At 49.7% G+C, this 23,625-nt stretch overlaps 1 protein-coding gene across 1 annotated transcript; it reads left to right on the top strand.

Moving 5' to 3' along the window:
• The first annotated feature begins 17,607 nt into the window (after positions 1–17,607).
• LOC123430768 (putative lipid-transfer protein DIR1) lies at positions 17,608–18,246 on the top strand. The gene has a single exon (XM_045114605.1). It carries the CDS (start codon positions 17,684–17,686, stop codon positions 17,999–18,001), a length of 318 nt encoding a protein of 105 aa, XP_044970540.1. The 5' UTR covers positions 17,608–17,683; the 3' UTR covers positions 18,002–18,246.
• Positions 18,247–23,625: the final 5,379 nt, after the last annotated feature.

Here is a 23,625-nt window from a genome sequence, read left to right as displayed (position 1 = left end):
GAATCATGTTAGCAATAGCTGCATTTTTCGATTATGAAATCTGGCAGATGGATGTCAAAACGGCGTTCCTTAACGGTTTCCTTAAGGAAGAATTGTATATGATGCAACCCGAAGGTTTTGTCGATCCTAAGAATGCTAACAAGGTGTGCAAGCTCCAGCGATCCATTTATGGACTGGTGCAAGCATCTCGGAGTTGGAACAAACGTTTTGATGAGGTGATCAAAGCATTTGGGTTTATACAAGTGGTTGGAGAATCTTGTATTTACAAGAAAGTGAGTGGGAGCTCTGTGGCGTTTCTAATATTATATGTGGATGACATATTGCTGATTGGAAACAACGTAGAGTTTTTATCATGTAGCAATAGGTTCAGCCATAGGTTCTATCATGTATGCAATGTTGTGCACTAGACCGGACGTTAGCCTGGCCATAAGTATGGCAGGTAGGTTCCACAGTAATCCAGGAGTGGATCACTGGACGGCGGTCAAGAATATCCTGAAGTACCTGAAAAGGACTAAGGAGATGTTTCTCGTATATGGAGGTGACGAAGAGCTCGCCGTAAAAGGTTACGTCGATGCAAGCTTTGACACAGATCCGGACGACTCTAAGTCGCAAACCGTATACGTATTTATTCTTAACGGGGGTGCGGTAAGCTGGTGCAGTTCCAAGCAAAGTGTCGTAGAAGATTCTACATGTGAAGCGGAGTACATGGCTGCCTCGGAGGCGGCTAAGGAGGGTGTCTGGATGAAGCAGTTCATGACGGATCTTGCAGTGGTGCCAAGCGCACTGAATCCAATAACCTTGTTCCGTGACAACACGGGTGCCATTGCCTTAGCAAAGGAACCACGGTTTCACAAGAAGTCCAGACACATCAAACGACGCTTCAACCTCATCCGCGACTACGTCGAAGGGGAGGACGTGAATATATGCAAAGTGCACACGGATCTGAATGTAGCAGACCCGCTGACTAAACCTCTTCCATGGGCTAAGCATGATCAACACCAGAACTGTATGGGTGTTAGATTTATTACAATGTAATTCGCATGATGTTGTGAGGACTAGATTATTGACTCTAGTGCAAGTGGGAGACTGTTGGAATTATGCCCTAGAGGCAATAATAAATATAGTTATTATTATAATTCTTGTATCAAGATAATCATTTATTATCCATGCTATAATTGTATTGAATGAAGACTCATTTACATGTGTGGATACATAGACAAAACACTGTCCCTAGCAAGCCTCTAGTTGGCTAGCCAGTTGATCAAAGATAGTCAGTGTCTTCTGATTATGAACAAGGTGTTGTTGCTTGATAACTGGATCACATCATTAGGAGAATCACGTGATGGACTAGACCCAAACTAATAGACGTAGCATGTTGATCGTGTCATTTTGTTGCTACTGTTTTCTGCGTGTCAAGTATTTGTTCCTATGACCATGAGATCATATAACTCACTGACACCGGAGGAATACTTTGTGTGTATCAAACGTCGCAACGTAACTGGGTGACTATAAAGATGCTCTACAGGTATCTCCGAAGGTGTTAGTTGAGTTAGTATGGATCAAGACTGGGATTTGTCACTCCATGTGACGGAGAGGTATCTCAGGGCCCACTCGGTAATACAACATCACACACAAGCCTTGCAAGCAATGTGACTTAGTGTAAGTTGCGGGATCTTGTATTACGGAGCGAGTAAAGAGACTTGCCGGTAAACGAGATTGAAATAGGTATGCGGATACTAACGATCGAATCTCGGGCAAGTAACATACCGAAGGACAAAGGGAATGACATACGGGATAATATGAATCCTTGACACTGAGGTTCAAACGATAAGTTCTTCGTAGAATATGTAGGATCCAATATGGGCATCCAGGTCCCGCTATTTGATATTGACCGAGGAGTCTCTCGGGTCATGTCTACATAGTTCTCGAACCCGCAGGGCTGCACACTTAAGGTTCGACGTTGTTTTATGCGTATTTGAGTTATATGGTTGGTTACCGAATGTTGTTCGGAGTCCTGGATGAGATCACGAACGTCACGAGGGTTTCCGGAATTGTCCGGAAACAAAGATTGATATATAGGATGACCTCATTTGATTACCGGGAGGTTTTCGGAGTTACCGAGAATGTACCGGGAATGACGAATGGGTTCCGGGAGTTCACCGGGGGGGGCAACCCACCCCGGGGAAGACCATAGGCCTTGAGGGTGGCGCACCAGCCCTTAGTGGGCTGGTGGGACAGCCCAAAAGGGCCCTATGCGCATTGGAAGAAAAATCAAAGAGAAAGAAAAAAAAGGAGGAGGTGGGAAGGGAAGGAAGGACTCCCACCCACCAAACCAAGTCCAACTCGGTTTGGGGGGGAGACCTTCCCCCCTTGGCTCGGCCGACCCCCTTGGGGCTCCTTGAGCCCCAAGGCAAAGCCCCCCCCTCTCCCACCTATATATACGGAGGTTTTAGGGCTGATTTGAGACGACATTTCCACGGCAGCCCGACCACATACCTCCACGGTTTTTCCTCTAGATCGTGTTTCTGCGGAGCTCGGGCGGAGCCCTGCTGAGACAAGGTCATCACCAACCTCCGGAGCGCCGTCACGCTGCCGGAGAACTCTTCTACCTCTCCGTCTCTCTTGCTGGATCAAGAAGGCCGAGATCATCGTCGAGCTGTACGTGTGCTGAACGCGGAGGTGCCGTCCGTTCGGCACTAGATCGTGGGACTGATCGCGGGATAGTTCGCGGGGAGGATCGAGGGACGTGAGGACGTTCCACTACATCAACCGCGTTCACTAACGCTTCTGCTGTACGGTCTACAAGGGTACGTAGATCACTCATCCCCTCTGGTAGATGGACATCACCATGATAGGTCTTCGTGCGCGTAGGAAAATTTTTGTTTCCCATGCGTCGTTCCCCAACAATATAAGCCCCAGACCGCGCGGCAGAGGCACGCCAGGCATCCAGGCGCTCTCCACCCACTGCAAGCCAGCTGGCGAGCTGGCTCATGGAAGCCGGCTCCAAGCCTTCCAGCCACAAGGCCGCCACCATCGACGAGCCTGTGACTTGAAGTTGAGCCACAGACTCGCCCAGGGCGCAGGCGGGCCCGAAGGCCCACCCCGATCTCCTCCACGCTCCAACCGGAGGTAGTATCTATCTCGTGCCCGACCGCGCGGCGCTCCTCACGGCACACCTCGACGGCGGTGTCGGCCGCGATCTGGGTCTCGGGGAAAAGACCTGGAGTGACGGCAACCAGGACGTAAGAGCACAGTAAAAGGAGGAGACGGCAAAAAGACCAAACATAAGACAAGGAAGAGAGACCCATGATGGAAGGCGCCCTCGGTCTCATGAGAGTCCTCGAGGACCTCGCGCTCCCGCACCTTACTCTCATGAGTAAGGCGGGCAACTTCCTCCTGGAGGGTCGCCGCACTCCCCAGGGCCTTGGCCAGCTGCTTCTGCTTCCTTACAAGGGCATCATCCTTCTCCCTCAAGGCGGCGTCCTTGAGGTCCACCTCTTTGAGGTGAAGTGACGCGAGGCGGTCCACGTCGGCAGAGTAGGAGGCCTCCTTCTCCTGAAGCGTGGCCCACAGCCGCTCCAACTCGACCCGGCCGGCCGCCTCGAGCTCCTTCTTCTCCGCCTGAAGAAGGTCTAGATGCTCTTGGAGCCGGCCGCCGGCATTGCGCAGGGCATCACGCTCCGCGGCGACCTCGCCCAGCCGGGCTTTAAGCTCGGCAATCCGGCTATCGGCCCCCAGGTGCTGGGTCCGTAGCTCGTTGTATGCCTGTACCTGAGCATCATAAAGCGCCTGCCAAAAGAGGGAAAAAGGGAACAGGATTAAGATTCGACCTGGTTAAAAACCTAACCAACCCGATTCTCGGGCGCTACACCCAGTGGGTGCGCTAGCGCGCCCCACTGAAGAAAACTATGCAGGGAAAAGGGCCTCCAAGAGTTTCGGACCGGTCGGCAATCGACCCGCCAACGCCAAGAGAAGAGAAAAAAGTACAAAAAATCAAAGAAGGCAATGCCTACCTGGGTACGGGCTTCCAGGCGCTCCATGTCGCTGCATACCACGCGGGCTGACTGCTCCACCTTCGATCGGCTGCTGGAAAACATCGTCACCAGCTCCGGTACGCCGGAAAGAACGGTGCCAGCGGGCAGTCGCAGGCGGGCCAAGTTCGCCGCCCGCCATGTCCTCATAGGCTGGCTCCCAGCCCGGCCCTCGGCTCCTGGTGCCGGCTCGACAGCCGACTCGGGCGGCGTCCCGGCCGGCGCTACCTCCTCCGCAGGAGGCGGATGGGCCGCGTCCAGCGCATCCATGGTCACCCCTGGGGCGTCAGGGGCCGTGTCGGGCGCTGCCAAGTCCAGCTCCGGCGCGTCGGGGGCCGCCTTGGCCCTAGGAGAGTCAGGGATCTCTCCAGGTCCACCTGCGCCGAGGCTGCCGGTTCGGATGGCTGGGCCCCCTCGGTCCTTGGGGCCGGCCTAGAGGCGGTGTCGCTAGCTGGCTCCTCCGCACGGGCATGTGTGGAGGGGTCATTTCTAGCCTTCGCGCGCTTCTCCACCGGCCTCTCGACCCGGCTGGGGCGAGGCTGACCCATGGCGGCCTTCCCCGCAGCCGTGTCCCACCGGCGCTTGGACTCTATCTCAATCTCCCTCTGGGCAGCATCAGCTGCTGCCCAGCCAGCCCGCTCGGCTGTGGAGGCGATGTCTTCATCCGCATCCTCCGCCTCCCTGTCAAGCAAAGCACCTAAGGAACAAAGCTCATCCCAAGATGGACAAAGGAAACAAGGAGGAAACCGTACCCCGCTACTACAGGGACCTGCCTCCGGCCACCACCACGGCGCCTCTTGGCGCCGCCTGCTCGCTGCCCGGCTGGAGGACCCGGCGCCGGCCGCTTAGAGGCCGGCCGGGAAGCTGTGGCACCCTTGCCCTTCTTCCCGGCTGCCTCGTCAGCAGCGGACGCTCCGCCACCTTGACGCCGGCCACGCGTTAGTGGTGGGCTGGTGACCTCATCCACCTCATCAGAGTCTTCCTCGAAGGCTGCACCAGAACAGAATGAGGCTACCTCATCATCGTCCGTCCAGTCTGCTACGACGGGCCGTGTGTACTCACCAGACGGCTCGGTCCCTTCCGACTCCAGGGGATCCTCTGAGCCGGCGGAGGAGTCTGAGCGGGGTTCCATCGCGCCCTCGTCCTCAATCTCTGAGGTGTCGGACACCTCCACATTGGGAGCGGGCTGATGGAGGGACCCCTGCAGGGTCTCGAACAGCTACGAAAAAGAATTCAACCAAAGGCTCAGCAACGCCACCGGCTTCGAGACAAAACAACAGAGAAAAATGGAGTAAAGCTACCATCGGAGGCGGGTGAGCCTTGTTGAACAGGGACATCCCCCACGTCCATTCCCCGCCCTCATCCATGCGGGCGGTGGAGATCAGGTTCACCTTTCGCGCTACAGCGCCCGGGGTGAACCTCTTGGTGGATAGCCGGCATGGATCAAGCCGGCCGCTCATCTGGCAAACCAGATGCGGCCGCCTCTGCAGAGGCAGAATCCGGCGAACCACCATGGTGGCGAGAAGGTCGCGGCCGAGAAGGCCGCTCTTCTCCAAGATGTCGAGGTGGGCACAGATAAGCGCCACCTCAGGATGCGGCCTGGGAGTCTTCGTATCCCAGTTTCGTCGCGTCGGGGGAGCGATGGCGAACGGGGGCATGTTGAGGGCGTCCTGGGCCGGGTCGGCGCTCTTCACGTAGAAGAAACCCTTCTGCCAATGCTTGATGGATTCTTGCAGAGGCATCTGGGGGAAGCCAGACTTCACGCGATGATGCACGAACGCGGCCCCGCACGGCGTCATGGGGCGTGGCCCCTTGAGCTTCTCCACCTCGGATTTCTCCATGGCGATGGATTGCTGCTTGAAGAAGAATAGGTTGCGCCACAGATCGACGCAAGGCTCGATCCACACGAAGCCCTCGCACAGGACCATGAAGGCGGCCAACTGCAGTATGGCGTTCGGCACCAGATGATGCGGCTGCAAGCCGAAGAAATGAAGCCATTCGACGAAGAAGGAGCTAGCCGGGAGCCCGAAGCCCCGGTAGAAGTGCTTGACGAAGACCACGACCTCTTCCGCGGCGGGTGCAGGAGCGGTCCCGGAGCTCGGGAGGCGCACCAACACTTGGGAGGCCGGGGGCAGCAGTCGATAGTGACGAAGCGCCTCAATGTGCCCCTAGTCAACGTCGCTGCCCAACCAGGCTCCCTGCGAGGACGCCTTCTGCGCCGATGACTGCTTCGAGGAAGAACCGCCAGCCATGGCAGCGGGTGGCGAGAGCTCTAAGTAGTCAGCGATGTCGCGACGGCAAAGATGAAGAATACGAAGGGCGCGAGCTCTTCTTCTCAGGACGCAGGGAGGAAGAGAGCGCGGATGCAGGGCAAGAAGAGGGGGCGAATGGCTTCCTCGGAACCCTCGCGTCCCATTTAAACCCCCACGAAGCATCGTGGGGAGGGGATCCGGTGCGCACCGGGCCCCATTAATCCCGTGTATTACGGGCCGTAACGCTTCCCTAAGCCCACCCGCCGCGGAGTAAATCCGCACAGGATCTCCCGCGCGGAGGCCGAGGCGGCGTCGTGGCAGGACCCAGGGCCCTGGCCCGGTCCCGCCAATAGTAATCGCCATCATTACGCCAGGCGGGGCCTGGCACGTGGCGTTCTTCGAACAAGTTACGACTAGACCGAGGCGTCGCTTCAAAGCCACCCAGTTTCGAAGCCGGCGCCCTTCGCCGCGAATAGCGGTCAAAATATCAAGACAAATCAACAAGCCGGTGAGGCCGCCCGCCCGCAGGCGGCAGACCTCGCCAGCTTCGAGGACTACTGTTGGGGGGATAACCCCGGGGTAGGCTCATCAAGCCTATTCCTTCATTTCCGGCCCAATGGACATGGACGTATGAAGATTCCCAAGGCCCAAGTCTTCTGGCCGGCTAGGCATCACCTGCCGGCTAGAGGACGAGGCGCAGGCAACCCCTGTCGGCTAGAATCCACGCGGCCTCCTCTTCGGAGCCGGCCTGGTCCCGCCAGCCGGACTGGGGAGGAGACGGCCACACTTAAGTCGGCTGGCCAAGCAGGCTAGCCGGCCGAGGATCACAAGTCACATCAGATCATAGGTCAGGAAGAGACCTCGCGATTAAAGGTAGCTACGCGTCAGCAAAGGTACTGGATCAGGGCGTCCGGCACGTACGAGCGTCGGCGGCCACGCCGCTGACCTACCCCGGCTCTGATCCATCACCTAGCATAGTGTCGGACCGTCACGCTCCCACTCCATTACTGTACTCGGTGTGGGGAACAGTGGAGGCGGTCGTACTACCTGCCCATAAAGAATCTCGCGGGCAATGCTTGACGTACAACGCGTGCTCAGCGTCAACCTTACGCGAGAGCCTCATTGGCCAGCCGGCGGGTCCCACAGGCAATCGAGACCATGCAGCCGGCGGGCCCCCCATCGACAAGACAAGACCCTTGTGGGCCCCTGGCCAGCCGGCGAAGCTGCCAGCCGGGTCCCACACTTGTACCCTTTATCCATATTGTAGGCCGGCGGGTTCGTCTATAAAACCCCCCGGTCGCCCTCCATGCAAGGGGGGCGATCATTCACCAGTCATTCAACACCATACATTCACCAACCACAGAGAGAGAGGTAGAGACGAGCCGGCTGCTCCCCTCTTCCTCCTCCCAACATAGCTCCAGGAGCAACATTGTACTCTGTTCCTATACATCAAACACTCCGGCAGGATTAGGGGTATTATCTCTACGGAGAGCCCTGAACTTGGGTACATCGTGCGCCCCATGCGTGTACCAACATCGTTCCCAGCGCCCACCTTTGTCCCTTCGGTTCTCACCGACTTTAGCCTACCTATGGCATATGTTGTGAGTATTCACCGACAGTCATTGCACCAATATCTGACATTGATATGGCCGAAATATTTGGCATTCAAGTTGATGACAAAGATAAGGAGAAGGATGACAGTTCTTTGCCTGCTGATGGTAACACAGGCCCTAGAAATGCAAATGAGGATGAAGAAGAGCTGATGAGAATGGCTGCAGAGGATGTGGATGATACAAATGATAATGAGCTGGTTTGTTTGTATGACAAAGAGAACCCAGTTATTGAGGCGGGAAAGTTGTGTCCAAGCATGGTTGAGTTTAGGATGTCTTTCAGGACCTTTGCAGTGAAAAAAGAGTTCGAGGCCAAGACTATGTGGACTGATCGAAAGAAATTTTATGCTCGGTGCAAAGGTTATGATGGTGGTGGCAATGTTTGCAAATGGTACATATCTGCCAGACTACAACCTGATGGAAGTACAGTAAGGGTAAATCAAATACCCCACCAGCATACATGTATGACCACTTCACACAAAGTTTCAAAGATGACATCACAACTTTGGATTACAGAGAAGATTACTCCTATTTTACCAAGACTCCAAACAGTACTGCAAGGAGGCTTAAAGTTGACTTGGAGAAGTTGTACCCCATCCAACTGCAATATACCACAGTGTGGAAAGCAAAACAAAGGGCCATGAAATCATTGTATGGTGACTGGGCAAATACATTTAGGATGTTGTATAGTTTTAAAGCAGAGGTGGAGAAGAGGTCACCTGGAAGTGTGGTGGAGATAGATACAGAGGCAACAGAGGATGGCAAGGTTTTTTTCAGCTAGTTTTTTATGTGTTTGAAGCCTTGCGTAGATGGATTCAAAGCAGGTTGTCGTCCATATTTGAGCATAGACTCATTTCTTTGACTGGAAAGTGGAATGGTTAGTTGGCTGCATGCAATGTTCTAGATGGACACAACTGGATGTTTCCAGTTGCAATAGGAATGTTTCAATTAGAGACAGAGGCATCATGGATATGGTTCATTATGCAACTGAAAAGATGCATAGGGCCAGTTTCTCCTTTGGCCATCCACACAGATGCATGTAAAGAGTTGGAAAATGCAGTAAAAAAGTTTTCCCCCATGCTGAGCAGAGGGAGTGCTTTGGACATATGTGGATGAATCTGATAAAAAAATTCAGAGGAGATGAATTTGGGCGCATGTGGCCGGCAGCAAGATCGTACACCAGACAGACACATTCCTGTCACCTCTGTAAGATATTGACATCATGTAGTCATAATGAATTTGCTTCATGTTTGAACAACCACCATTCTCTGTTGTGGTACAGATCAAGTTTTAATACTGCCATAAAATGTGATCATATCAATAACAACTTGGCAGAAAGTTTTAACAACAAAGTGAAGGATTTGAAAGACTTGCATGTGCATGACATGGTGGACCAAATAAGGATCATGATCATGCGTTTGTGGGATTTGAGAAGAAAAATTGCTAATATTTTGGAAGGGGACAAGCTTCGAGCAGTGGTACAATAGGTGGTCAACAGGAGTAGAAATCTTTCACATCTATCTGTTGAGAAATCTTCCTTGTGGGGTGCTGAAGTTAGAGATACAAAGAGTGGCAAGAGGCATGTGGTAAATACTGAGTTGCATGAGTGCACTTGCCAAGAGTGGCAACACACTGGAAAACCATGTGAGCATGCAATACTTTTTTTGCCATCTAAACCCAGGTTAAATATGCACCCATATTTGGATGAGTATTATTCAGTACAAAAATTCAAAGCTGCATATGCAAGTCCAATTCCTGGACTGACTGACCAATCTCAGTGGCCTGAGGTGGAAATAGAATTTACCTTGTGTCCCCCTATCACTAGAAGAAAAGCTGGGAGGCAAAACAGAGCAGATTCAAAGCTTGGTTTGAGAAAGGTGGTTGTAGTAGGAAGGGGAAAAAGAAAAAGGAAAAGGAAAAGAATGAAAACCCCAAAAGGGCTCAACAAGGTAACAAAAATAGGTGCAAGTTGTGTGAGGTATTTCGGCACAGAATTGGTTCATCCAAATGCATCTACACTCCTCACAGGACAAAGTAAGTTTATGTTACTGTTTTTGCAAGTTTTTGATTTTGCTACTTGTTCTAGTATCTAACCAAGTGAAATGCTTTATGCTTTAGGAGGAAGTGTGCAGAAAAAGCTCCACCTCTTATTGTTGAACAATGCTGGCTAGTGCAAAAAGCAAGACTCAATGGCTTTAGAAGGAAGAGAACTATTACTGCTGAAACTGTTACTGTTGAACATGAGCTAACTGAAATTGTTACTACTGAACATGAGCAAACTGAAACTGTTACTGCTGAACATGAGCTAACTGAAACTGTTACTGAATCTTTTTTGCAGGCGCTAGGACAATCTGAAACTGTTACAAATGAAGCAACTGTTGTGCTGCCATGCATGGAGGTTGTGCTGCCAAGTGTTGAACATGAGAAAACTGAAATTGTTATTGAATCTGCTTTGACAGTTGTGTTGCCATGTTTGAAGGTTGTGCTGCCGAGTGTTGAGTTGCAAATTGAAGAAGTTGAACAATGTGTGCCATCTACTCAATCTACAGAAGTGCAAACTGAAGAAGTGGGACATGGTCAGGTGCAAAAGTTGAGGGGGCCTAGTGGAGTTGTTGGCAAGAATACCAAGAGCATCAGCATCAACAAACTGTGCGCCGTGGAACCAAACAGTGGAAAAAAGGAGAAGAAATCGGGTGGTAGAAAGAAGCAAAAGAAATAGAGTCAAAATCATTCAAATGTGATGTGATTTGATTTGAAAATTTAAATTTGTTGTCATTTGATGTGAAAACTCATGTTCTTTGATGTAAAACTTATGTGCTATGATGTTGATTTGACCTGAAAATAAAATTCAAATTTGAACCGACATTCAAATTTGAACCTATCTCCAATATTTTGGAGTTAATTTGTTTGTTTTGTGATGTTACACTATTTTATATACTACTATGCACTTTAGTTCATAAATCCAACCCTTTTTGCGAAGTCCAACTCATAGTCACTGAAAATGTTGTCCAAACAAGCTCCAAAGTAAGGGAAAACGACCCCATTGCTAAGCAAGTTTTTTTTTCAACCTTATCAAAATCACCCAAAAAGATTTTCTTAGCTTATATTATACCTATATAGGATCAATACGAATTCTCACCTTTTTTGAATAAGTATTCATATTATTAATTTATTTTTGAAAAAACACCCTTTAATACAAGGTCAGCAACAAAAAAAAGTTTAAAATGCAAAAATGCAAAAATAACTTCAGATCCTGCTTAGTCACTCCAAAATGAAGCTAAGGTGAGGTTTTCTGATTTTTTGAATTTTCAAAACCTGAAACCCTCTTCTCACTCTTTTGAACTCTATGCAACCTGAGTCGAGATAGTCCAATTTATGAAGGGTTTTTCATGCAAAGATCATTATGTCAAGTTTATCATTTTATATCATAATTATGTAACATAACAAGACTATATGTGTTGGTTTTCATTTTTTAGATTTTTTTTTTGAATTAGTTATACACATTTGAATGTTCGGTCAAACCTTTCAAAACCCCGTTGACTTCCTCCAAACCCCATCTAACCCTAACACCTTCTCAAAATCACCCAAAAAGATTTTCTTAGCTTATATTATACCTATATAGGATCAATACGAAGTCTCGCCTCTTTTTGAATATGTATTCATATTATTAATTTATTTTTGAAAAAACACCCTTTAATACAAAGTGAGCAACAAAACAAGTTTAAAAATTTCAAAATGCAAAATTAACTTCAGATCCTGCTTAGTCACTCCAAAATGAAGCTAAAAGGTGAGGTTTTCTAATTTTTTTAATTTTCAAAACCTGAAACCCTCTTCTCACTCTTTTGAACTCTATGCAACCTGAGTCGAGATAGTCCAATTTGTGAAGGTTTTTTCATGCAAAGATCATTACATCAAGTTCATCATTTTATATCATAACTATGTAACATAACAAGACTATATGCGTTGGTTTTTCATTTTTTAGATTTTTTTGAATTAGTTACACACATTTGAATGTTCGGTCAAACATTTCAAAACCCCGTTGACTGCCTACAAACCCCATCTAACCCTAACGCCAAACGTCCATCGTCGATCTAACCCTAACGCTAAACTGCGGCCGTCGGATAGGCCGCGGGTGTGGGGAAGTATCTCAGTGACCGTTGAACCGAGCGGATAACGTTGAGCGGGGGAGCATCTCAGTGATCATTGGGCCGAGCGGATCGGCCCGGAAGAGCCTGGCGTGCGTCGCAGCGAGATGGGCCACCCTGCATGCCATGCAACGGCGTCGCAGCCTAGCTATTCTGCCAAATGAACACAGCCTAGCCGCCATGCAGCGGCGCATTAAAACGGGCGGCAAGGGTGCAGCGGTACGTCGCATCTAAGCTATTTTTAATAATTGCATGCACAAACCTCAGAACACGGGACGGACGCGTCGGTGACAGTTTCTCACGCCCATTAAAACGAAGCATCTCGCCTGTGCCGCCTGTGCCTCTTTGGATGCTCTGCCTTTTTTTGCACGCCCATTAATTATGCCACCACGCGGAGGAGACAAAACGATCAATCGTGTACATTGACTACGGCTGCAACGCGGCTATAAAAGGGCATCATATCCTCATCCCTCTCACACTCATCTCTCAAGCCTCCTCCTCTTCTTCTTATTTCCGAGCAAAATCCACCACTCGAGCCACCATGCAGTTCAACGGCCCGACCTACCGTCGCCCTCGCACCGTGCCAGAGAGGCAGTTCCCGCCCGGCCAAGTCGTCGAGAATAGCCTCAAGATTTGGGCCATCTCAAGGTGGAGGGAACCTAGAGAGTTGGCTAGCTTCTTCCTCCACGCCGGCTACCGCCAGCTCCCTCCGGGCACTCCGCCCATGTTCCACCTCCACGAGCAGGTCGATGGCAACTCCAACGACTTCGGCATCGGCCTCTACGTCACCTTCACCAACCGCTACGACGCGTACCACCTCCTCGCCAGGTGTTTTGGTGTGGATGCGAGTTCATCACGTTCACCACCTACAACATCTTCACCAACTTCCACCACATCTTCCCCGAGCCCAACGGCATGCACGCCCTCCCCTACCAGATGTCGCCCCCGGAGAACGGCGAGTGAGGGGCGTCGGCGAAGGAGGGGCCATGGAGTCTTCTGCTGGCCGAGGAGTCTTCTACTGGCCGAGGAGTCTTTTTATATTTTTATCTAGTAGTTGGGACGTGTGTGCCCGTCTTTTTATATTTTTATCTAGTATTTCTATATGTTGTATGCTACTAGGGTACCCGATGCCCCTTTATAGTAATATTTCTATCTAGTTTTATGCATTATATGTTTTATGTTTTATGCATTATGCACTATATATTAGGGGTTGTTTGGATTGTGACTATCTTTGCCGGAGAACCATGAGTGAGGGGGCGTCGGCGAAGGAGGGGCCAAGGGGGCGGCCCGGGCTAAGGAGTCTGCTGGCCGATGCCAGTCCTTTTATTTTTATCTAGTAGTATTTCTAGCATGTGTGCCCGTGTGTTGGGTGTGTGTGCCCGTGTCATTATATCGGGTTTGTATTTTTATCTAGTAGTATTTCTATCGTGTCACTAAAACTAAACCTAGGAAGTTCATGTAGATAGAAAGAACATTTTTAACATAAACCTAAACCCTAAACTCTAACAACCTACACAGAACTGCTCGGAAACACCGGTGCACAAACTTTGAAAACACCGGTGCACAAACTTTGAAAACACCATAACAACCTACTCCCCAAATGCGTTCTTCGAGGCTAACTTTGACTTTGACATGCAAGTTACACTGCAACCTAGGCACGTAACAACCGGTGCACATTCTTGTATGCGGATTAAAAAGAAACGGAGGGGGTATATGACATGCAAGTTACACCGCAACCTAGGCACGTTTGACTTCAAATGATACTCCCTCCGTTTCGGTTCATTAGTCATATTAGAAGGTGCACTGCAACCTAGGCACGTAGAGATTGGGTGCACTGCTAGTCAATGCTATTAATTAGAAGACCTCTTCAAACCCCAAAAACATGACGCACAAACTGCAACCTAGGCACTCTCAACTAAAAACATGCTATTAATTAGAAGATCTCTTCAAACCCAAAAAACATGACGCATAAACTGCATGCATTGGTCCTTCAATTAATAGATGGGATCTAATTAATATGGATGCAACTACTCCGGATGAAACAAGCGGCAGTACTACTATAATGTGCTACTATAATCAGCGCTGGTTTCCTATTCGGTCCTGTGCACCTTTTTTTTGCACTAGCTACAACTTTTTTATCAATGGGCATGTATATATCGATGTCAATGACCGTGGGAATTTTTTTTGCACTAGCTACACCTTTTTTATCAATGGGCCTGAATATGTTCTATTCGGCCCTGCCTACCTTCTATATGGGCCTGGCCTTTTCGGGCAATTGTCGACGAACCCTTTTTTTTCTTTTCTCCCTCTAGCACCGAATCTGAAACTGACGGCGAACTGCAGAACTGTAAAAACGGGGCCGAAACAGAGTGGAGAAGACGAGAAAACATGCCGAATTCGTACAGCGCAACAGTTTTATTCGAACATCCATATCATTACGATTACAGATGATGTCAATCTATTCACTAACGACTAATTATCATCACATAAACAAATGCGAGAGCAATTACACAAATATAAAAAATTCCGGCCATCAAATTGCCTTGTTTCTTCAATTCGATTAGTTTCTTCATCTGCTTGTTGAGCTTCTTCAGCTCTGCCGTCCCTGATGCATCCCTCACAGTAGCACCAATGGAGTTGCCAGATCCAGGGCCCCCAGATCCAGATGGGCCCGATCCAAACTTCTCCGCCTCCAACGATAAATCGAGCTCCCTTGATGCACCCTCCAGTTGAATCCGCTCTATGTACTCATCTAGCCACTCAAAATGGACGCATTGCTTCAATTTCTGAAATCGGAAAGATGAACCCTAAATCCCAAATCCGATGAAAAATATGAAATTGGGGGACAAAAACCAAAATTGGCATATTGAGAAGTAAAATCTCACCTTTCCCTGCTCTTGTTTGCTCTCGCATTTCACGAATTCCCGCCCAAGGTTGTCATTCTTGTCGGTCATTGTGACTAGCCACTTCAGGGATGCGGTACGTGGACATGCAGGGCACCTTGTCATTGGCACTTCGCCATAGCGCGGTCATGAGCGGCGGGAGGCTGAAGCGGAGCTCGACATTGCTAGGTCGCGGCCCCGAACGGTTGCTGCCCGTCGTCGCCGGAGAAGAAGAACAACAACGGTCGGGGAGTGGGGCGAGGATGGGAAGGTCGCGGTATTGCTCTTGTACCAATGCTGAGCTGGATAAGTTACTGGGTCCTACGCTGTGGGTCCCGCTTTGTTACGTAGGGGCTCACCTGATTCAAGTTTTAAACATGTGTCTTTCGATAGGGCAGCAGTGTCGCACGACAGCTATTTCTACGCTGGGAGATGTCGCATAAGAGCCATTACAACCAACGACGTCGCATGGGAGCTATTCGCCCAGAGATTATTCTTGATCGATCTCTTAATAAGTACTTGCAATCGAGATATATATGCTAGGTTTCTCTCTAGATGTGATGGTACATCTAGATATTGTTAGCCTCCTATAACAGTCATGTTTCATCTGTTTTATTTCTGGATTATACTATGAATCTGCTTCCATATCAAGAAGGTCATACAAATAAATGTTCTTGGTCCTGTTGTAAAGTTAAAAATTGCACGTATGTGTGCTGGGTAGCGGTGGAGATGGTCGGCAGCAAAATATCTTATTGGCATAAACATTAGACGCTTTTCATTTAAGCTGGAGTGCAGGTCGACGTCCCGGGCAAATATCCACGCCTTGGAATGTTATCATGCTAAGCGAGACTTGGCTGAGCTCGCCTTCCACCCCTGCCGCAATCTGTCATGCGCTGCGTGATTAGCTTGTTCGCCTAACAGCATTACTGAATTATGTCGGCAAAAGCTAACGCCGCCCCGATCAAACCGATTTTTCCATGGTCTGAAGAAAATACCTCAAGCTACAGTTGGTGCATGCATCCATCCAGCTGCAGTGTTGAATGCTTCAAGTTTGCGAACGTCCTTGTCTAACTAATTGACCATCAGCAGGTGCTTTAAGTTTACATTTCGAAGGGGAAGGACAGCAAACCAAACTATGGTTGGATGGTCAGTGGGACCGTGGTATCTCAGCCTGGACGTACCGAGCGGGCTTCTTGGCCCGCTCGTGGACCGCTCGGTCTTGGCCCGCTCGATCCAGGCCCGACCACGAAAACCGACCGGTCCGGTCCCTCGAAACAAGACCGAAAATTGCTCGGTCCGGTCCGGTTAAAGCTCGGTCCGACCGAGCGGACCGAACAGCTCACCGGCGGCATGGCGAGGGCACGGCCGCGGCATGGTGAGGGCACGGCCGGGGCATGGCGAGGCATGACGGGGATGTGCTGGAGGCATGGCGGGGGCGTGCTGGAGGAGTGTCGGGGCCGTGCTGGAGGTGTGGCGGCTCAGGTGTGGCGGGGGAGACGTGCTGTGCCGTGGCCGCCGCCGTCCAGAGCACGAGATCTTGCGGACGTGGCCACTGTCCTCTCCAGGACGAACCACCATGTCCAGGAGCTTCGCAAGCATCGGATCTCCTCCCCCCGTAACAAATCGATGGGATTCGCCACGAATCGGTCGGGATCTTGCTCCATCTCCAGCTCCGGCCGTCGCCGTTCGTCGTCGATTCCTTCGCCGTCGCTGCTTCTCCGGCCTCCCCGACCTCGGTATCGAGCTCTACATGAGTGCCCGCACCTATTTCCTCTGTCTCCGCTTCCGATTACGACCTAGAGCCTTCGATAGCCGATGCCATGGTCACCACCTCGCCGCCGGTGAGCTGTTGGCCGGTCCGCCGGTCCGGTCCGGGCTTTTGCCTCGCCGGTGCGGTCCCTGAAAAGAGGACCGCCAGCCTGCTCGGTCTGGTCCGGACCGGACCGCCGGCGGCCGGTCCAAACGCCGGCTCGGACCGGGACCGGACCGGCCCGGACCGTGTCCACCCTGAGTGGTATCCCAACCCATCAGGGTTCAAGTCCTGATGGAATTTTCAAATTAAAAATCCATAATATTTACCTAAAAATCCATAATATTTACCTCCGATCCATAATAATTGCTGCGCTTTCAGTTTAAATTTAACTATGGTGCATGCCAAAATACTTACTAGCAAAATCAGCATGCGAGAGGTAATGAAGTCATTCCTATAATTCGGCAGCCGAACATATACCATAGAGTTTTCAGTGCCTATCTCGATCGATTGGTCAGTTAAACAATCCAATCTTCAAATGCTATCATGAGCCATCTTCCTTTTAGAAAAAGGTTGCTTTTTAGAGGCATTAAAAAAGACTATGGCTGGGCAAATCAAAGAATCAATTTATATCATTGCGAAGAACTGACCTTTGCGGCGTACTCCTCATTTTGCATTATGGGTATTTTTCACACCAATCTTTCAAAAGAAATTAGTAATGCTTCATTATAAATGTTTCTTGCCAACTATGGTAGTCGTTATCGTTCATAGTGGGTTCAAATGCAAATTTTTCTTTCCGTGATAAGATGATAGTGCTTCTACATGTGGGCAGCACTTGGCGCACCTAAGTTCTTGCTTGATGCATAACACACACTTCATGGACATCGCGGCCTGCCGCTATAAATAGATCCACACACCAAACATTCACCTCACACATTCCCAAGGTAAAATCTAGCTAAGACCAAAATCTCAACTAGCAATCCACTAGATACAAAATAACAGTACCAACAGCCATGGCTAAGTCACATACATTGGTTGCGGCATTGTTGCTTGTCATGGTGGTGTCCCTCGCTGCACTAGAGGGTGTTCATGGCGTCTGCGGCATGTCGAATGATGAATTCAAGCTCTGCCAGCCCGCGGCGGCAGTGAATAACCCGACGGACAGTCCATCCGCGGAGTGTTGTGCTGCGCTTGGGAAGGCCAACCTATCATGCATCTGTCGCTACAAGGGCATCGCCGGCATATGGCTGAGAATGTACCACATCGATGCAAACCGCGCCATGGCGCTGCCCGGCAAGTGTGGTCTCACCATGCCAAACAACTGCTCCTGATGATCGGATGCACCACCCATAAGCATCTAGCAGGTGTCAGTCGCTCTACATAAGCATCAACATTTACATGGCTAAATAAGTGGAGGAGCACTTGGAAAGGCATTGTGCTACTCGGTCTTATTGTTATAGTGTGATTTCAAAGTGTGATTATTGCATTAAGCTCTTGGTAAAATATTATGCATGTTATACCAAAATGTAAGGTCGTAAATTTGCCTTGCCTGTTATTCCATCAATTTATGATCATATAATGGTGTTGTTCGTGTCAAATAATTGCATGTTCTCTACTGACCAGGTAAATGTCGATCACGGCCTCTTTTCCCGATTCATCACTCCTGGGAAATTTTGTAACCAGCAAATAAGACTGACTCGTGTGTTTGTGCAGCTAGTTTATGGGATGCAGCTATTTTGAGCCCGAGCTCAAATGAGCCTGCCTGAGCAGTGAAATCATAAAAAATTAAAAACCTCATGAATTTTTTGTGAGACACATTGACAACATTTCTAAGTGCTTGCAAGATTTCATCATAAAAACACATTTGTGGAAGTCACAGCAAAAAAAATAAAAATCGATGCAGCATTTTGAAGTACTGATTTTTTTTTTTTTGCTGCAACTTCCACGAATGTCATTCTAAAAGTGAAAATTTGCAGACGCTTAAAACATTTGTTAAAGCATGTCACAAAAAGAATTCGGAATTTTTGAATTTTTTTTATTTTACTATGAATTTACTGTTCACTCAATCTCATTTGAGCTCGGGAGCAGAAGGAGACTTTTGTAGTTTATGTACAAGAGTTTGTGATTTTACATATATGAACGATTAAATAAACTACGATCAATGTTTATTTTTAGAAACATGCACTACTTATATTGTCCAATGGACTGCCGCAACACCACTCTTCCTGCTAGAGAGATCTCCAAAATCTGACTATGTATAAGCAGGCATATAGCATCGCAGTTTGTTCAGAATTTCAAGATGATCCCTGGAAGCATGCTACCAGGAACTAGTAAGTGGAAATGTACTAGTAGAATACTAGAATGAAAGGTAGGACTCCTGATTTGCATAAAAAGACACAATGTCTATGCTAGCATTGTCAACTACTCCCTCCGTTCCTAAGTATAAGTCTTTTTAAAGATTTTAATATGAACTATATACGAAACAAAATAAGTGAATCTATACTCTAAACTATGTCTATATTCATCTATATGTAGTTTATATTAAAATCTTTAAAAAGACCTAAATTTAAGAACGAAGGGAGTACTTGCTAGGTGGCTTCAATTTGTAGGTCTAGTAATCCTCGCCCTCGGTGCGGTGTGTGTACTCTGGAGTCACTCTATAATTGCTCCCACCAAACAGAATGATTTTCTCAAATGTGGTCACCAAGAAGAAATACACTACATATGAACGTGAATTGATACGAGTAAAACTAATAACGGGGGGCTACTTCGGCAAGGACACTCACAACAATACAAAAATGCCCATGTGCTCATATGACAGCATTGAATTGCATGAAAGCATCCATCACATGGATGCAGGGACGATTTCAAGGGGGGCGAGGGGGGGGGGGGGGGGGGCTAGCTAGACCCCCCTAACGATTACGCTGCCCCTTAATAGCGATTAGGTACTGGCAGTTTTTGTTGTGTACGCACAAGATTTGTGGTTGTCTTGCCCCCCTATGCCTCCCGTAGTAAAAAGTCCATGCATGTACTCCCGGGATAATAGTTATTACGCAAGTCAAAGGCCCATGCATATATCACACGATTTGTGATTGTAGACAACAGGTCAAAGGCTCAAATATTAGGAAAAAGAAAGAAAATAAAAACAGCCCACCGTGAAGGAGGACCCAGGGTGAGGCACGCGGCACAGTCACACGGTAGTTTCATCTCCTCCTCTAGTCCCTTGTTTCCAATCTAGAGTAGTTCATGCGATTAGAAAAACCTACTTGCTGCCGCCGGCTGTCTAGTAGATCATCTACCGTTGAGAAAGGAAGGCGACAAGCAAGTCCCGTCGCGCCGGTCCACATGCGCATTCCGGCCGGCCGGCCAGCCGCACATACCGAGCGACCACACAAGGGAAAGGGTTAGTTTATTTTTTAGATTAGATCAGTTTGTGTCTTATATATTGTAAATTGTAGAAATACGCATAATGAAAACTAATTAGAAAATTTCTCAATTCTCAAATTGTGTTTTTGTGGACATGAAGAGGAAAAGAGATTAATCGATTCATAAATTTTCATGTCAATTGGTTCAAGTTGTCAGCCCTGTAAACATGATGCAAACGGAAACGATCTGCAACCTAGCATGCTGAAGGTGATTATCATTCTGATGATTGTTTAGCCAACATAAAGTGAATTAGGGGAAGCACCATCACATGGAGCCAGCATGGACGTAACGATGCATGACTTCTTCCATGCCTCTATGGTACGACCCCTCTCATCAACTTCAAATCTTTAGTTTTTACTGTCTAACATGAATGATTGTTGTTTGGTTTACATGCAAATCTAATTGCACTCAATTATTTGCAGTACAGTGTACTAAAATTTGCTATATATATATAAATGAAAAAATGAAGCTATTTTGTCAAAGATGGATAATTTGGTAGTTTTCTTCTATGGTGTTTACATCGATGAAAACATGGTGTCGTGGGTATAAGTCTGACAGTAGATGTGTAGGGTACGAAAGGATGGGCAGAGCCTTAGCTACGGCGAGGTTGTATGAGTTCAGGCCCCTCTAGAGTGGAGGTAATAGCCCTACGTCTCAGTGCTCTGGGAGCTTGTTGTCGAGTGGAATATGGATAGGACTTATAGGGCAGGCATATGACCCTACCCTAGGACTATAACCCCATCATTAGTCCCCGAATGGATTGGGGTTGGAACGACGAAGCGATGCTTGGAGTACGGATGCGACTTTGGCGTTGTTTGCCTCGATCCATTTTATCTTCTTTGACCAATGATCCGTGTGGATGTATTTGTGAAACGAACCGTCAGGGACCGAGTGCTTCCGTGGTATCTTTTGACGTGACCAGTCAACTGACGGCGGCGGATTTTCCGGGATCCTCAAATTTCGGTTGCCGCGCGCTCAGCGGGGATGACGACATCGCAATCGAGTAGTACTTGACGCCTCGATTCCCGCGCCTTCATCTTCTCCACTAATATCGCAACAACCGGTCGGGGGATAAGATTTCGGGGCCACTTGCTAGTGACCCAGTCGGAACCCTATTTAAACTTCTGCGGGAAGGGTTTTTCGTTACACTCGCCGGATAACTTGCATTTGCTCCGCTTCTCTCGCCATCCCCTGCGCATCCCAAGCTCCTTCCTTCTCCTTCACTCTCGCGAATCTGTAGCCTCCGCCATGACAAAGGGGCAGACTAGCAAGCTAGAGGCGCGGAAGAAGAAGGGGAAGGCGGCGGCTCCTGCTCAGCGGCGGCAGCGAGCGCTACCGGCGGGTTGGATCCAGGGGGACTTCCTCCCCTCCACGGTGATGGAGGAGAACTTGCTGGAGTTGGTGGAGCACGGGATGATTGCGCACAAGTCGTGGAGGTTGCCGGCGGAGAGCGAGACCGAGCCGTCGCCCCGGGAGGGGGAGCGCGTCTTGCTGCTCAGCCACGTGCACGAGGTTTCTCTCTGCCTCCCCATCCCTTCTTCAAAGGTATAATGAACCACTTCGGGGCGCAGCTCCACCATTTTGCCCCAAACGCCATAGCTCATCTCTCTGCCTTTGTCGTGTTCTGCGAGTGTTTCATCGGCTGTCCTCCCCATTGGGGGATTTTCAAACACATCTTCTCTACTAGATCCCAAACCATCAAACGACTTAACCAGTCGGATGATAAAACTCACCTCCTCCAACTCTGCGGAGGCTTAGGCTTCCAAAAGAAGAGTAAAAGTAGCTATCCCGCTCTTCAGTTGAGTGAATCTGTTAGGAATTGGCAGTCGACATGGTTCTACTGCCAGGACGTTGCATGCCCGAATGCCACAACTGGACTGCCTCCTTTTAGCTTAGACCGACCGGCTCCGCCTAAGCAGCTCGCGCTCACGAAGGCGGAGAAGGTTCAGATCCGGCCTCTGGTAGATGCGCTTGTAGATGTCGTCCGTAGGGGAGTCACCGGCATAGATTTGCTGGAGGTTTTCCTGGGTCGGCGTATCCAGCCCCTGCAAACTCGACACCACGCCATGTGGCACTACACGGGGCCTGAGGACTCCACTCGGACTAATGTCGAGTGCGTGACCGGGGAGACGGTGGCGTCGTGGGTCCTCAACATCACGGGCGCCTGCGAAAACCCCAGAGGGGCCCGGCGAGTGAAGGCCTTCCGCGCGGACAACCCTCCTCCGAATGAGGTGAGTAAAACTCGTCGAGTGCGCACAATTGTCTTAGATTTATCGCTTTCTTGAATCACTGTCTGACGTCTGATGTTGTCGATTGTATCTTGTGCAGGAGTGGACTAACTGGTTTTCCCCTGTCTCGAACGGGAATCGGGCCGAGGAGGAGGAAGGTAGCCAGGAGGGCAGCGTGGAGAGCGTCAAGTACGTCTCCGACAGTGGGGAGACGGAGGAGGAGTCCGAAGAAGAAGAGGAGGAAGATGAAGAGCAGAACTCGCCACCCCCACCGCCAGAGCTTCGAACCAAACGCCGTCATGAACCCGCGGCTCCTTCGGCCCCTCCAGCATCCTCGAGTGCCCCGCCAGCCGCTCCTGTGGTTCCGAGCGCCTCACCAGCCGTTCCCGTGGTTCCGAGTGCTCGGGGCACCAAGAGGACCAGGGACGCTGCTGCTGAGCCTGCGGGTCAGCCCTCTAAGGTGGCCAAACCGAGTGGATCTAAGTCTCGGAAGGCTTTGCCGCGGATGAGGGTCACAGTTCCCGTCACCTCAACGTAAGTGCATTGTTCTTCTATCTTCTTTCGGTATTCGATTGAACCCCTGTTTATTGGTCGAATGAATTTCACTCGACAGAGTTGCCACCTCTGCCACCTCTCCGGCACGCCAGGGGGACGATCCCATGGACATGGACACCGTTGTCACATCACAGCCAAGAGTGTCGTGGCGATTCCGAGAGTTTACATTATTGCATCACGAATTCTGTCTTTGGTCTTGCCTTTTTCCTGTGGTCTCACGCCGTTCAGTCGGGTTTCCCTCAAGGGTGATTTATGTGGAGGAGGGCGACCAGGGGAGGTCTGAGCAAGCTGTGGTGCCTGTCCTTGAGGCTGTTCCGCCGGTTACTACTCTCGCCATGGGCGCGCCGCCGACTGAGGCGATGCCGTCGACTGAAACGACGCTGATCGCTGCTGAACCGACTGGAGCAGGCCTTGGGGTGCCCAAGGAGTCTCCTACGATGCCAGGTCCGTCGACTGTCCAGTACAACGTCCAGCGCCTCCCGGAAGATCAGGTGGGAGCTGCCAAGGGGGCCATGGTGCAGGCGGAGCTGATGGCGGGAGAGGCCAAGAGAGCGTACGACTCCATCGCGTCCGTGTACAAGCGAAGCTTGGAACTGCGGGACGATAGCCGAGTAAGTGGGCTAGTAAGTATTTACTTTCCTCTTGTAACCCAGTAGGTGTGAGCAATGCACTCGGATAGAGTATGATTATTTTGCAGTGGGTTCACTCTTAGTGAACCCAGTGGGTGTAGTCCCCGAGACTTCTGT

This window comes from Hordeum vulgare, chromosome 2H, assembly GCF_904849725.1.
Source record: "Hordeum vulgare subsp. vulgare chromosome 2H, MorexV3_pseudomolecules_assembly, whole genome shotgun sequence".
Classification (NCBI taxonomy): Eukaryota; Viridiplantae; Streptophyta; class Magnoliopsida; order Poales; family Poaceae; genus Hordeum; species Hordeum vulgare.
Note: the sequence above shows the minus strand (reverse complement) of the source record. Positions and strands in the feature narration are given on the sequence as shown.